General features: G+C 39.2%; 1 protein-coding gene across 1 annotated transcript in view; it reads right to left on the bottom strand.

Annotated features, from left to right (window-relative positions):
- The window catches only part of LOC126198812 (programmed cell death protein 7-like), a 42,279-nt gene that overhangs the window by 3,572 nt on the left and 25,614 nt on the right, over positions 1-13,093 (bottom strand). Inside the window, exons 2-4 of the mRNA XM_049935382.1 lie at positions 12,441-12,584; positions 9,060-9,281; positions 14-200 (exon numbers count right to left, since the gene is read on the bottom strand). Coding sequence (XP_049791339.1) covers positions 14-200; positions 9,060-9,281; positions 12,441-12,584 — 553 coding nt within the window. The remainder of the gene's footprint in view (positions 1-13; positions 201-9,059; positions 9,282-12,440; positions 12,585-13,093) is intronic.

Here is a 13,093-nt window from a genome sequence, read left to right as displayed (position 1 = left end):
AATATCAACCAACCAAAAACACGAGAGAAACAAGCATCCAATTCTGATGACACTTTTTCTCCGCGTCCTAGGGCCATTTGAATCCGGAGTTTCCTCAGTCGAGCCAATGCTGAGAGTAGTGCCAATTGTCGACGGGCTTCCACTTTCCTCTTCGTCACATCAGACAATATACTATCTGCCTCCAACTTCAGACTTTCTTCCTACACAGACACAACCAAATGAACAAAATTATTTTCACAAATTTGTTAAACACTGTTTGAAAGACATAAAAAGAGAAGCTCAAACATATGGCACATTAGCATTGCAAACAGGAGAGAGAGAGAGAGAGAGAGAGAGAGAGAGAGAGAGAGAGAGAGGGGGGGGGGGGGTCAACTTTCCATCAGTGAAAGGTGCAGAATGTTTCAAGCGGAGAAGTGGATAACTGTATTATGGAAGATAAGTGTGGTGTTATAGCTGTCTTGCTGTGTCTGACTACAGGAATACACCAAGGGAAACCTAGCACCGGCACAAAACTACTGTATTTAACTGACAAGATAAGGTTTGTCATCCACATTAGTCATTCAAAAAATACAGGGTTATCTTACATTAACAAATACAGTTTTGGTTACCGAGGTCAACGAAGGAGCGACTTTCATTTACAGATTAAGTATTGGTTATCGAAGTGAAGCACACATTTAATTTGATGATTTTGGAAAGGTGGTATGGGATGCAGTGGCAGAAATTTGGCCAAATGAGGGTAATGTAGTGGCAAGTGGGCACCAAATTTCATTGCGGTGCCCACCATGGGAATGCATCCCAAATACCCCTTTTTTTAAAACACCTATCACACTTAAATTGCAGCTCACCTGAATTTAAACGTAGTTTGATCTGAACTGACTAATAAATGGACAAATACTTTGCAATAGTATATATTTCTACAGGAGACTTAATTCCAATATAAATATTTTAACACTGAATAAACACAACCTGTCGGTATAAATTAAACACGAGTTTCAACAAAGGTGCTCAAGTATCAACTGCTCAACAGCATTGTTGATTTTCAATGTGTCAAAAAATGATGAAGTATTGAGTTATCCTGAAGTGGCCAGATTTCTCCCGATTCAGCAGTAGGAATCCAAGAGCATAAAATATTCTTGATATGCAGTTTGATTAACACTACAAGAACAGTAAATTGAAGCAAAACACATTCATAACTGTTGAAAAACATGCATTTAGAAGTCTGCATATCACACTTTGTCCACACAAACAATATGACATCAATTTCAAGTTAATGGTTATTTATGAAGCAGAGACCATAAATGACTATGCAGCAGGAAGGGCATCTGATGTCACAGAAATTAGAATGTTCACAGGTGGCATTAGATGATGAATAAATTACACACCATCAGTCCTATATTCCAAACTCACGGGTGACCAAGTGAGAGAAAGCTCCATTAACTGGAGCAGCAAATTGTTCACTACGTGTAAATGAACTCAATTTAGATTTTCCAATTACTTGAAAAATGTGAATGAAGGTGCAGGAGATAAAGGGAAATTTTCCAAATGCACAAGTCACAAAATTCAAAGGAAGTAAGAGCTGGTTTGTAACAATGACGAAGAGGGTAGGACTCTCATTACAATATAGAACACTGGCTCAATTACTTCATGTGGCACTGGATGCAAAACTATTTGTGCATTAATGCTATAAAATCCATCAACTTCTTTTGGCAAATCTTATGATACTTTCTACCAATACAACAGTTTTTATATATTTTATTAATCAGAATGTTAAGAATTTCTTTGAAGGAGGTTCATAAAAAAAGTCTGATGAATATGGCAATTCCCCTGAAATAACACCTGGCAGGCAACAAATAGCTGTATGCTTTATTTATTACTTAAAGGTCAACAATATTAGGAGGAGGATAGACTGCTATTCACACCATAGAAATGATCCTTCGAGTTGCAGACAGGCATAATGTAAGGATTGTGACACATTACAGCTAAATCCTTATTCAGCAAAACACACACACACACACACACACACACACACACACACACACACACACACAGTTACCCAAGCAAGCACACCTCATGCACCCATGACCCTTACAATAAAACAGCTCTGGCAGGTCAGAAATCAACAGCTCATCTTTACGGTGAGTAGCAATGTATCCTTTTCCTAATATTGTTGATATTCCTACCTGGAGATTCCATTGTTTTACATAAAGATCAACAATATTGTGTTGTATCACTCCTTATCACATCAATAAGGTTTGCACATTGTACACAATGTGGCGATCGGAAATTTTACATTATCTCTCTTCTCGTTACTTACAAACAAAAATTGGTAATGAAAATTCCTTTTCCTGTGAGGATCTCAACTAGCTATCACTGTACTGAGCCACAGTGATTTGGTGAGTGTGGGACAGATACGGAAAGGCTGATTTGGTTTTCTGTCAACTAGTGTGGATGACTTATGAGATGACAAGTATGGCTGAACCTTGTTAGCTGTATATACAACGTAAGTTAACTTGAAAAACAACATTACACTGCTTAATAATCAGCCAGCCATCTGGATACAGGATGAAAATGGCTTATCACATTCATCTTATTGTAGCATAAAAATTGAGATGATTCGCTGGTAAACCAATTATTAATCTCTAGCCAAGATTTAAAATACATTGTGTTAAAATGGTTTCAAATCATTTCTGATTACAAAACAAATATTAGATTTTGCTGACACTGTATTTTTTTGATCTATTCAGAAGTAACCTGTGTTACACACACGTTTCATGCGTATGCGTGGCAAACTGACAATCTCCTGGCACATCTGCTAATTATCAGTTCTCTGAGAAATAGAGACATCCGCTGGGTGGCAAAACAACCAACTACATGCAGTACAATGTCTAGCACAAAAAGGGACCAATAACAACAAAAAGAATAATAAACTGAACATCATCATTTGATTACTAGTTTCGTGTATAATTGTGGGGTTACAATTATACAATAACCTTACAGTGGTGAAGAAAGCCGTCTTTATAGCTGACAGAGGACCAGAGTTCATGTTTTGCAATCAACACATTAATTTATGACGAGTTGATGACACTTTCTGTTCATGAAACTCTGTTGTTGCAAACAACAACAATATTACAGTAGCTAAATTTCTGATGGGGTATGTAAGTCATATAGTAACTAATGCCTGAAAAATGGAACAGAATTTTTGTTTTAGATGACAAAGTAGTGGACATGCATAGATTTTGTTTTCAGTTCCTTTTCAAGAGACAAATAATTGGGGATTCAATTAAGGACTTAACTCATGAAAGCAAAAATCATTCTCTCACATCTGTAAATAAAAGAAACTGACAACTGCACCTAATTTTTATCATACACTTAATGGGAAGATTGGTGTTTGGATTGAAAACTACATGCAGTACCACTGGGTGCACTGAGTATGACAGCAGTACTGTTGCCAGCCTGAAGCACAGATAAAGGAGCAGGGTTGGTGTCAGGAAGGGCTTTTGGCAGCAAAAAGAACACAACTAATGATAAGTCTCTGTAGTACTAGGAATTTCCCAGAGGCAACACACAGGAAGACACTCTGTTCTCTGGGGCAAATGAGCAAAGGCTACATAATCAAGTGAGGGCTTAGCTAAATAAGCTAGCACAAATCAGGATGGGCACATTCAACACCAATCAATGATAGGAAGAGGAAGAAAAAGTGACTATGTTGACGAAGGAGGAAGATCTGCGTACTGTGCATTTGTGTGACCCTTGTTTGGCACTTTCTAAATTATTTTATAATTTTTCTTGGGATGTCGTCCAGTCTGATTCCACTCCATGTAAAAATGGACTGCATGAAATTTGGGCTTACAAAGAGAATTTTTTAATATTTACAGTATGTGAAGTCCAGAACTCAAATATCAATCTCCAGAAGCAGTTTGCTGCTACTCTAGAAATTCTGGATAAAATAGACTTTGAAATCTTCTGAGCATCTTTAATTCACTAGCTAGGCCTACTTTTCGATCGGAAATGTGGCTCCCTGGTAGAATACACCTTCCAGATTGCTGCTGCCTACCCATATGGTAGTTGCTGCCAGAGTTGGTGGTCCTGTGTGCATGCTTGGATGTATGACTGGTGTGGGTTTCTCTTCTTCTCATTAGCTGATGAAAGCTGTGTCCGAAAGCTTTGTGTAGGTGTCTTAATTGTGCCTGTCTGCAACTTAACATTTCTTCTTTACAGAAAGTAGCAATCTATCTTTTCTTACATTATTCTTAGTGCTGTAATATGAATATACCAGAAATATAACCAGTAATGGAAACAGAGATGCAACTGAAAGAGCAGCTGAAGAAATCTTGCGAAAAAATGTCATGGTTTGTAGAAAAAGAAACTTGAAGTGCCGCATGCTGTAAAAATGAAATGAAGTGCAAAGAAGAGGTGGGAGGAAACTGGATCAGCTACAGATGAATAACTTTACAAAACTGTCAACAAAGATGCAGAAATATCTAAGACAACTGTTTGGAATGAAACCTATGGAAAACTAGAGGCAAAAAGAGCAAACAGAATTATTATTATTATTATTATTTTTTTTTTAATAGCTAAGATGAGAGACAAGGTGATCAAATATTTCACCGTACTACACACGAAAAGAATGAAGCTGTGCTCATGCTCCATGATGTAAGGTTACTGAACAATGGAAAGACTACTTTGAGAAACTTCTGAAATCGAAGAAAGTTTTCAGAAGAGAGCGATTGCACTCAGAGAAGACTTGAGATAAATCAAAGGAAGTAGTGACAATAGCCCTGAAGAAGAAAAGCTAAACAAGAAAAACAACTGGTCCTGGTGACCAACTTATTTTGCACCTTGCGGAGACAGATCTAGACAGCAGAGAGGATTCCAGATGACAGGCAAGAGAATACAATTCTGCCTATTCACAGACGAGAAAGATGATACGGAGGAATTCAACTAGTGTCACACATTATGACAAACTTTGTAAAGACACTGGAATAATGGCTTGCAGGTGAAATATAAACATGAAAGCAAAAGGGAGTGAGGATGGTGAAACAATCCGGGGGAGAGGGGGGAGAGGGGGGAGAGGGGGGAGAGGGGGGAGAGGGGGGAGAGGGGGGAGAGGGGGGAGAGGGGGGAGAGGGGGGAGAGGGGGGAGAGGGGGGAGAGGGGGGAGAGGGGGGAGAGGGGGGAGAGGGGGGAGAGGGGGGAGAGGGGGGAGAGGGGGGAGAGGGGGGAGAGGGGGGAGAGGGGGGAGAGGGGGGAGAGGGGGGAGAGGGGGGAGAGGGGGGAGAGGGGGGAGAGGGGGGAGAGGGGGGAGAGGGGGGAGAGGGGGGAGAGGGGGAGAGGGATTAGATTACTGAATTGAATACCAACTTTTTTTTTTCCTACATGTTTCTGCTGCACTATTTATTTACTCTTAGTAAGGGCAAGTTACATGAAGAGTGTTTCGGAATTTTGCCATTACCACGTGTTCCAGCAAAGGTATCAAAAAATAAGAAAGATGTAACTGTCCTTGACCTAATGCATGCTGCAGGTCTGGTAGAACAGAAATTTGAACATCATTTTTAAAAAATAAATAAGTTTTACTAGCTGCAAAGTAAAACAAATTCATTCTAAAACAAATTACTTTGTATCACCCACACAAGAAATGAGGTATGGTTTTGGTGATAAAAATAGACGAAAAAACTATGTAATCAACTATGAATAGTGTGCAATAACCATCAAACTTCATTTGTCATCTGGCCAAATTAACAAAGTAGAAGTATTCATTCCCAGTCACAGCCCTACCAAAATTTAACACATCTATTTATTCAAAGAAATTTGTAAAATAAATTAATACATCCAAGAACAACAAGCAATTGTTCAGCAATTCATTTACATATTGCAGTTATAACTGAGGTGTCATGATAAACCCGGAACAATGCTTAAATGATGACAAAGATGATAAAGTACTCCTTTTCTCATTAAGTATACTGTGTCACAAACTGCAGCATTACATATTTTGAATATAAGGTGGTACCATTTTACATGTTAAATAATACTGATCAAAACAAATCTTGGAACAATGATAATCAGAAAATGCTAATTCTCTACTAGGTATCTAACATACACTTTGCGAGCATAGCTGATAACAACAATTAGTATAGTGTAATTTAAAAAGAATGACTTTATTTTGGACAGTAATAAACACAAAAAAACGGGATGTGCTAGTGAGTATTGTGTTGTTTGAATATGTCTGGCCTGTAGTTGCAGAGAATTGCCATTAAATGTCAGTCATTAGAGGTAGAGGTCTTCTCAGTTCGCTATCAGTCAGAAGTAAGATGGCATTCGCTTGACAGAAGGTGTTTTGTGTGGTGCAAGTTACAAAGTGTGTGTCAGTGATATCAGCCCAGAGCACTTTTCGTCGGCATTTTGGCAACAATCTGCCTGCACCAGAAATATTAATCATTGGTATCGCCAATTTGAAGAGAGAGGATGCTTGTGCCAAGGTTAGAGTCCCAGGCTGATCTCGCAGTTCTGATGACACAGTGGAAAGAGTTTGGCCAACAGTGGAGTCCACAGAAGTCTAGTCACTGTGCATGTAAAGAACTGTCAATGCCTCATACGACCATCTGGAAAGTGTTAAAGCATCATTTGGTCTATAGCCCATACAGACTACAATTGGCGAAAGTCTTTCAGGATGGCTGATTTCAGCAATGCTCTGCTAGAGGAGATGGAAGGCAATATGTTTACTACAATTAGTTTTCAGTGATGAAGCAATATTTCACGTTAATGATAAAGTAATCAGACAAGTTGGTGCATATGAAGATTCCAAAACACTCATGAAATTATCGTGCATTAAGAAACTCACTGAAAGTGAATTTTTTGTGCCATTTCTCGTGAAAAAGAGTACAATCTCTTGTTTTTGAGGAAAACCCAGTGACTGGAATAAGCTATTTTTAAATGCTGCAGAACTGGCTTCTTCCACAACTTCAGGATGACTCCAATGACTTAATTTTCCAACAGCATGGAGCTCCATCACACTTGCACAACATATGTTAGTTTCTTAATGACACACTGCTTCAATGCTGGATGGGGCGCACGGGACCCTGAGATGGATGAAGGGAAATTGTTCCTCTCTCCCTTTAACTTGTGATATATACGCAGATACATTGAGTAAAATTTATGACAAATTTAGCGATCATGTAGATTACGTTCATGCTGCTGCTGGTAGGCACAGCACTTTTAACAGCATTGCTGAAACTCAGATTTTGTATTTTGCAATTTATCCCATGTTCGTAATATGTTTTTATCAGTAAATAAGGAGTTTTGAAATCAGGTCATTCTTTCTGAGATACCCTCTATTTCATTGTAGCTTTCTTTGATGATAGAAGTTATTGACACAAAGTGTAACAGGTGTATGTTGGACAGTCAAAACTTCTATGCATTTAAAAAATTTCAGATATTCAAAATTGTACTACAAATGTTCAATTTAGGAGTGGGCTATTTTTCAATAACATTCTCTTGTCTGCTATTTACAATGAGTTTCAGTACTACTTAGCAAGGTATGTCAAGTTTCTGACACACAATAAGTGGAGCAGCCACCGCTTTCTGCATAAGCACCCATCCTATTAGAGCTATTTCATTTGTTTGACCTGTAGAATATATGCTGCTCTCAGGAGAGGTTAGGGAAACAAGATACGGCAATCTTACTCCCCATTACTTTCAGGTGAGTCACCCTGCCATGTATTTATACGCACTGAGGTGACAGAAGTCATGGGATACTTCCTAATATCTTGTCGGACCTTCTTTTGGCTGGCGTAGTGCAGCAACTTGACTTGGCATGGACTCAACAAGTTGTTGGCAGGCCCCTGCAGAAATACTGAGCAATGCTGCCTCTTTAGCCCTCCATAATTGCGAAAGGGTTGTCAGTGCAGAATTTTGTGAATGAAACGACCTCTCGATTATGTCCCATAGATGTTGGACAGGATTCATGCCAGCAATGGGGGTGGCCAAATCATTCGCTCGAATCATCCAGAATGTTCTTCAAACCAATTGCAAACAATTGTGGCATGGTGACATGGCGGATTGTCATCCGCAAAAATTCCATTGTTGTTTGGCTGCAAATGGTCTCTAAGTAGCTGAACGTAACCATTTCCAGTCAAAGATCGGTTTAGCTGGATCAAAGGACCCAGTCCATTCTATGTAAACAAAAGCTAACACCATCATGGAGCCACCACCAGCTTGCACACTGCCTTGTTGACAACTTGGGCCCACATCTTTGTGGTGTCTGCGCCACAGTTGCACCTATCATCAGCTCTTACCAACTGAAACTGGCATTCGTCTACCCTCGCCACAGTTTTCCAGTTGTCTAGGGTCCAACCAATATGGTCACGAGCCCTGGAGATACACCGCAGGTGATGACTTGCTGTTAGCAAAGGCACTTGTGTCTGTCGTCTGCTGCCCTATCCTAGTAATGCCAAATTTCGCCACACAGTCCGAACGGATATGTTCACTATGTCCCACATTCAATTTCGCAATTTTTTGTTAGCAGTGACAACTATAAGCAAATACTGCTGTTCTCCATTGTTTAGTAAGGTTGTCGGGCAATGGACTGTTTGTGATGAAAGGTAATAACTGAAATTTAGTATTCTCGGTGCACTGTGGTTTTTGTAATATTGATTTCCCTAATGATGTCTAAAATGGAATGTCCCATGCTTCTAGCTCCAACAACACCACTTTCAGAATCTATTAATTCTCGTCGTGTGGCCATAATCACATCGGAAAACATTTCACATGAATCAGCCAAGTACAAATAACAGCTGCACCTGCACTCCCCACTGCCCTTTTCTACCTCGGGTACACCATACTACTGCCATCTATATATGTGCATATCGCTATCACTAGACTTCTGTCACCTCGGCGTAATTTGTGGAAGGCCACTTATCCTTATCATATTTATGCTGCTTCACGATACTAAGAATGATGGCAGAATGTTATATACGTTTAATTAAACAAAGGAAGTAAATGAAATATTCTCCCACTGCAGCATATGGAGTCCCAGAGGGGGGCGGTGCATGTTGCGTACTTACCATTTTTGCCTTTTCCACCGATTCCTGCATATTTTCTATCCATGTATCTATTTCTTTGTGAAGCTTCTGTCTCTCTGCCTGTTTTTCGGCCTTAATTAAATGCCAGTTTTCCCTCTGTTGTTTTTGATATTTTCTTTTTTTCTTGCGTTTTGCAAGTGACACCTGTAACATCTTCAGAATGGCTGGATCACTCAACTGTTTTAGCTTTTCTTGCACATCAACCTACAACATATAAATCAATGCATTTCAATCCTGGCAAATTAACTGGCATAAAAACAAGTACACTGTACAGTAAGTATTCTATACTAAAAGCATGCTTCCAAACATGATAACTAATTATACATAATGAGTGATACTTCTATTCTAAGTTGGAATGAAACATGACCCAAAGCAAAATGTGTGGATAAAGTAATAAATAAATAACAATTATAATTTTTATTGATTTACCCCTTTCATTGTGCACACAGAAACATTAGTTGATAAATTTTAGTTATTGTCTTCCCCAAATTGCTTCATCCTGCCCCTATGTATGACACCTTTCTTGATACCCATGCATTTTTGAGTCTCAGACTCTTCCCTGTTAATTGTTTTGACGTTTACTTGTGAGAACTTATCTGTATGTCTGTATGTATGTATGTATGTATGTATGTATGTATGCATGTAGTTTCCATATAGTTGTCAATGGGTCTACGGTGACTTTGTCGATGTTCTTGGTGCCAGTCAGCTACCATACTTTGGATTTTGGGTCCTGTTTATAAGTATAGGAAATTTTTCTTGGTTCGTCATGAGCCTCTCGTTTGTGCTAAAAACAATGAACAGAACTGAATTGTTCCACCAGGAAACACAGTTCTTCTGACCTACCGTGCACTGGACGTCTTTAATCTTGGGCCTTAACATTTTCCAAAATATCTGTTCTATTTTTCTCAATGACACTGATGGTTAAAGTCTCAACTGCATGGAGTGAAAGCTACCCTAAAAAAAAAAAAAAAAAAAAAAAAAAAAAAAAAAAAAAAAAATTATATATATATATATATATATATATATAATGATGATCATGATTGGGAGAGTAATACATAAGGAATACGCCAGTTTGATAAAGTATTAGGTATTATATTGCAATGTGGACCTTTCCATGTTTGCAATATCAAACATCTTATAAGAGCTTATGCCTTAATTTGTTTCTGAGGAAAAAAATACACACATCAAAAAGTTTTGCATCACCTCGGTTCCGAGAGTTCCAGAACCCATACAGAAAATTGGAAGAGAGACCAATATAAACATAATTTCCGCCCTTTTTATTGCTCATGAAAACAACACATTGCATGTTGTACCATTACACAGCGAGACCTTCAGAAGTGGTGGTCCAGATTGCTGTATACTCCGATACCTCTAATACCCAGTAGCACATCCTCTTGTGCTGATGCACACCTGTATTCGTCGTAGCATACTACCACAAGTTCATCAAGACACTGTTGGTCCAGATTGTCCCACTCCTCAACGGCGATTCTGCTTAGATCCCTCAGAGTGGTTGGCGAGTCACGCTGTCCATAAACAGCCCTTTTCAATCTATCCCATAGGGTTCGTATCTGAAGAACATGCTGACCACTCTAGTCGAGCGATGTCGTTATCCTGAAGGAAGTCATTTACAATATGTGGACGATGGCGGTGCGAATTGCCATCCATGAAGACGAATGCCTCGCCAATATGCTGCTGGGTTGCACCATCAGTCCGAGGATGGCATTCACGTGTCATACAGCCATTAGGGCGCCTTCCATGACCACCAGCGGCATATGTCAGTCTCACTTAATGCCACCCCAAAACATCAGGGAACCTCCACTTTGCTGGACAGTGTGTCTAAGGTGTTTCAGCCTGACCGGGCTGCCTCCAAACATGTCTCCGATGATTGTCTGGTTGAAGGCATATGTGACACTCATTGGTGAATAGAATGTGATGCCAATACTGAGCGGTCCATTTGGCATGTTGTTGGGTCCATCTGTACTGCACTGCATGGTGCTGTGGTTGCAAAGTGGAACCTCGTTGTGGATGTTGGAGTGAAGTTGCGCATCATGCAGCCTACAGCGCAGAGTTTGAGTCTGAACACGGCGTCCTGTGACTGCACAAAAATCATTATTCAACATGGTGGTGTTGCTGTCAGGGTTCCTCCGAGCCATAATCTGTAGGTAGCGGTCATCCACTGCAGTAGTAGCCATGGGTGGCGTGAGCAAGGAATGTCATCGACAGTTCCTGTCTCTCTGTATCTCCTCCATGCCCCAACAACATCGCTTTGGTTCACTCTGAGATGCGTGGACATTTCCCTTGTTGAAGAGCCCTTCCTGTCACGAAGTAACAATGCGGACGCAATCGAACCATGGTATTGACCATCTAGGCATGATTGAACTAAAGACAACAAGAGCTGTGTACCTACTTCCTGGTGGAATGACGAACTGATTGGCTGTCAGACCCCCTGTCTAATTGGCGCTGCTCATGCCTGGTTGTTTACACCTTTGGACGGGCTTAGTGACACCTCTTAACAGGTGAAGGGACTGTGTCTGTGATACAATATCCACGGTCAACGTCTATCTTCAGGAGTTCTGAGAACCGGGGTGATGCAAAAGTTTTTTTGATGTATGTGTATATAATAGGTGATTTTTCATTTAGCAGCAAAATATTGGACCAGTGGCACAAGTGAGGCCAATATGAAAGTTGACAGCACACGGCAGATAGTATTTTGTGTGTCAGATAATCTTTAAAATAATCAGTATACTGTTCAATACTGTGATACACATAGCACAATTAAAAATCTATCAACTTGCATATAGTTAACTTTAAAAATGGGGGTACAAATCAAGGTTTTCCCCCTAATGAAGTGCTGGACCATGGTGGCTTCTGGAATTATATTATGGTATTGTAATTCAGATTTTATTAAGCTGAATATTTCATATTCTGAATTTTTGATGCACATCTGCGTGGCGAATTTAAATTATCAGAACTATAAGTTAAGTATATGATATTTTGGCTGAACAACACTCTGCTATACAATGTGTAAACCCAATAAATTATAGCAAAAAGAGCTTTTCTACTTCCAAAAATATACCAGTTTCTCATAATATGAGCTAACTTAGGAAGCAAAAAATCTACTTAATTAAGAATTTTGCTCCCACACAGTAACTAAGCAGATGACAATACGTATTGAAAAATTTGCTCGTTTGTCACATCTAAAGAAAAAAGTCAAAATATAACAGTTTAGACAGCTTTCACTTTAAATAGTGCACGTACTTCGAGATTTTAGAAAACTCTCATTTTACATTACACATCAGCAGAGCAATGTTTGTCAAAGTCTTACTCTACACTACACACATGCCACTTGGCTTTTTCACTCACTCTCTTCTTACTGATGTCCTCAATTTCCATTTGCCACTCTGAACAATTTACTGTATCACGTTTTGAAGACAGTTTAGCATGCAAAAATTGGAGTTCCTCAAGAGTAGTTAAACATTGTTTTAGCATGTTCTTCGCTTCAAATATCTGTAAAAAAAATTGAAGATACAGTACATCAATATAATTCCACAGAGTAACTTTTCATCAATAGACTAATCTGAATGTACTTCCTATACTCTGAATCATTTGCCTATTCCATATGGAATCAATAACTGATGTGCAGTTGATGTGAAATTTATGCCAGACTAGACTAACATGGATTTTACTGTTTACCATGAGCAGTACATTCATTACATTACAGGTTCAGCATAACTGAACGATTTTCACTGATGTCATTTCATTACATTCCATTATCAATTCTTTGATCAATTCACTTCAGTGGACTTAATTCTTATCAAATACATTTCTGATGGGGGTACTATCTAAGAAATTATGAGGCACCACAGTATGGTTTAAATGGCATGTCAGGACTAGGGTTGAAAACTAATCATTGTATATGATTTGTAATTATCATTGTGCCAGGAGTCAAATTCACAACACAATTATAAGAAATTGTCCTTCATCACTCCATGAGCGAGTTGCAGTTTCTAACCAAT

The sequence above is a fragment of the Schistocerca nitens genome, chromosome 8 (genome assembly GCF_023898315.1).
Source record: "Schistocerca nitens isolate TAMUIC-IGC-003100 chromosome 8, iqSchNite1.1, whole genome shotgun sequence".
NCBI classification, from domain to species: Eukaryota; Metazoa; Arthropoda; class Insecta; order Orthoptera; family Acrididae; genus Schistocerca; species Schistocerca nitens.
This window is presented reverse-complemented; position numbering and strand designations above follow the sequence as displayed.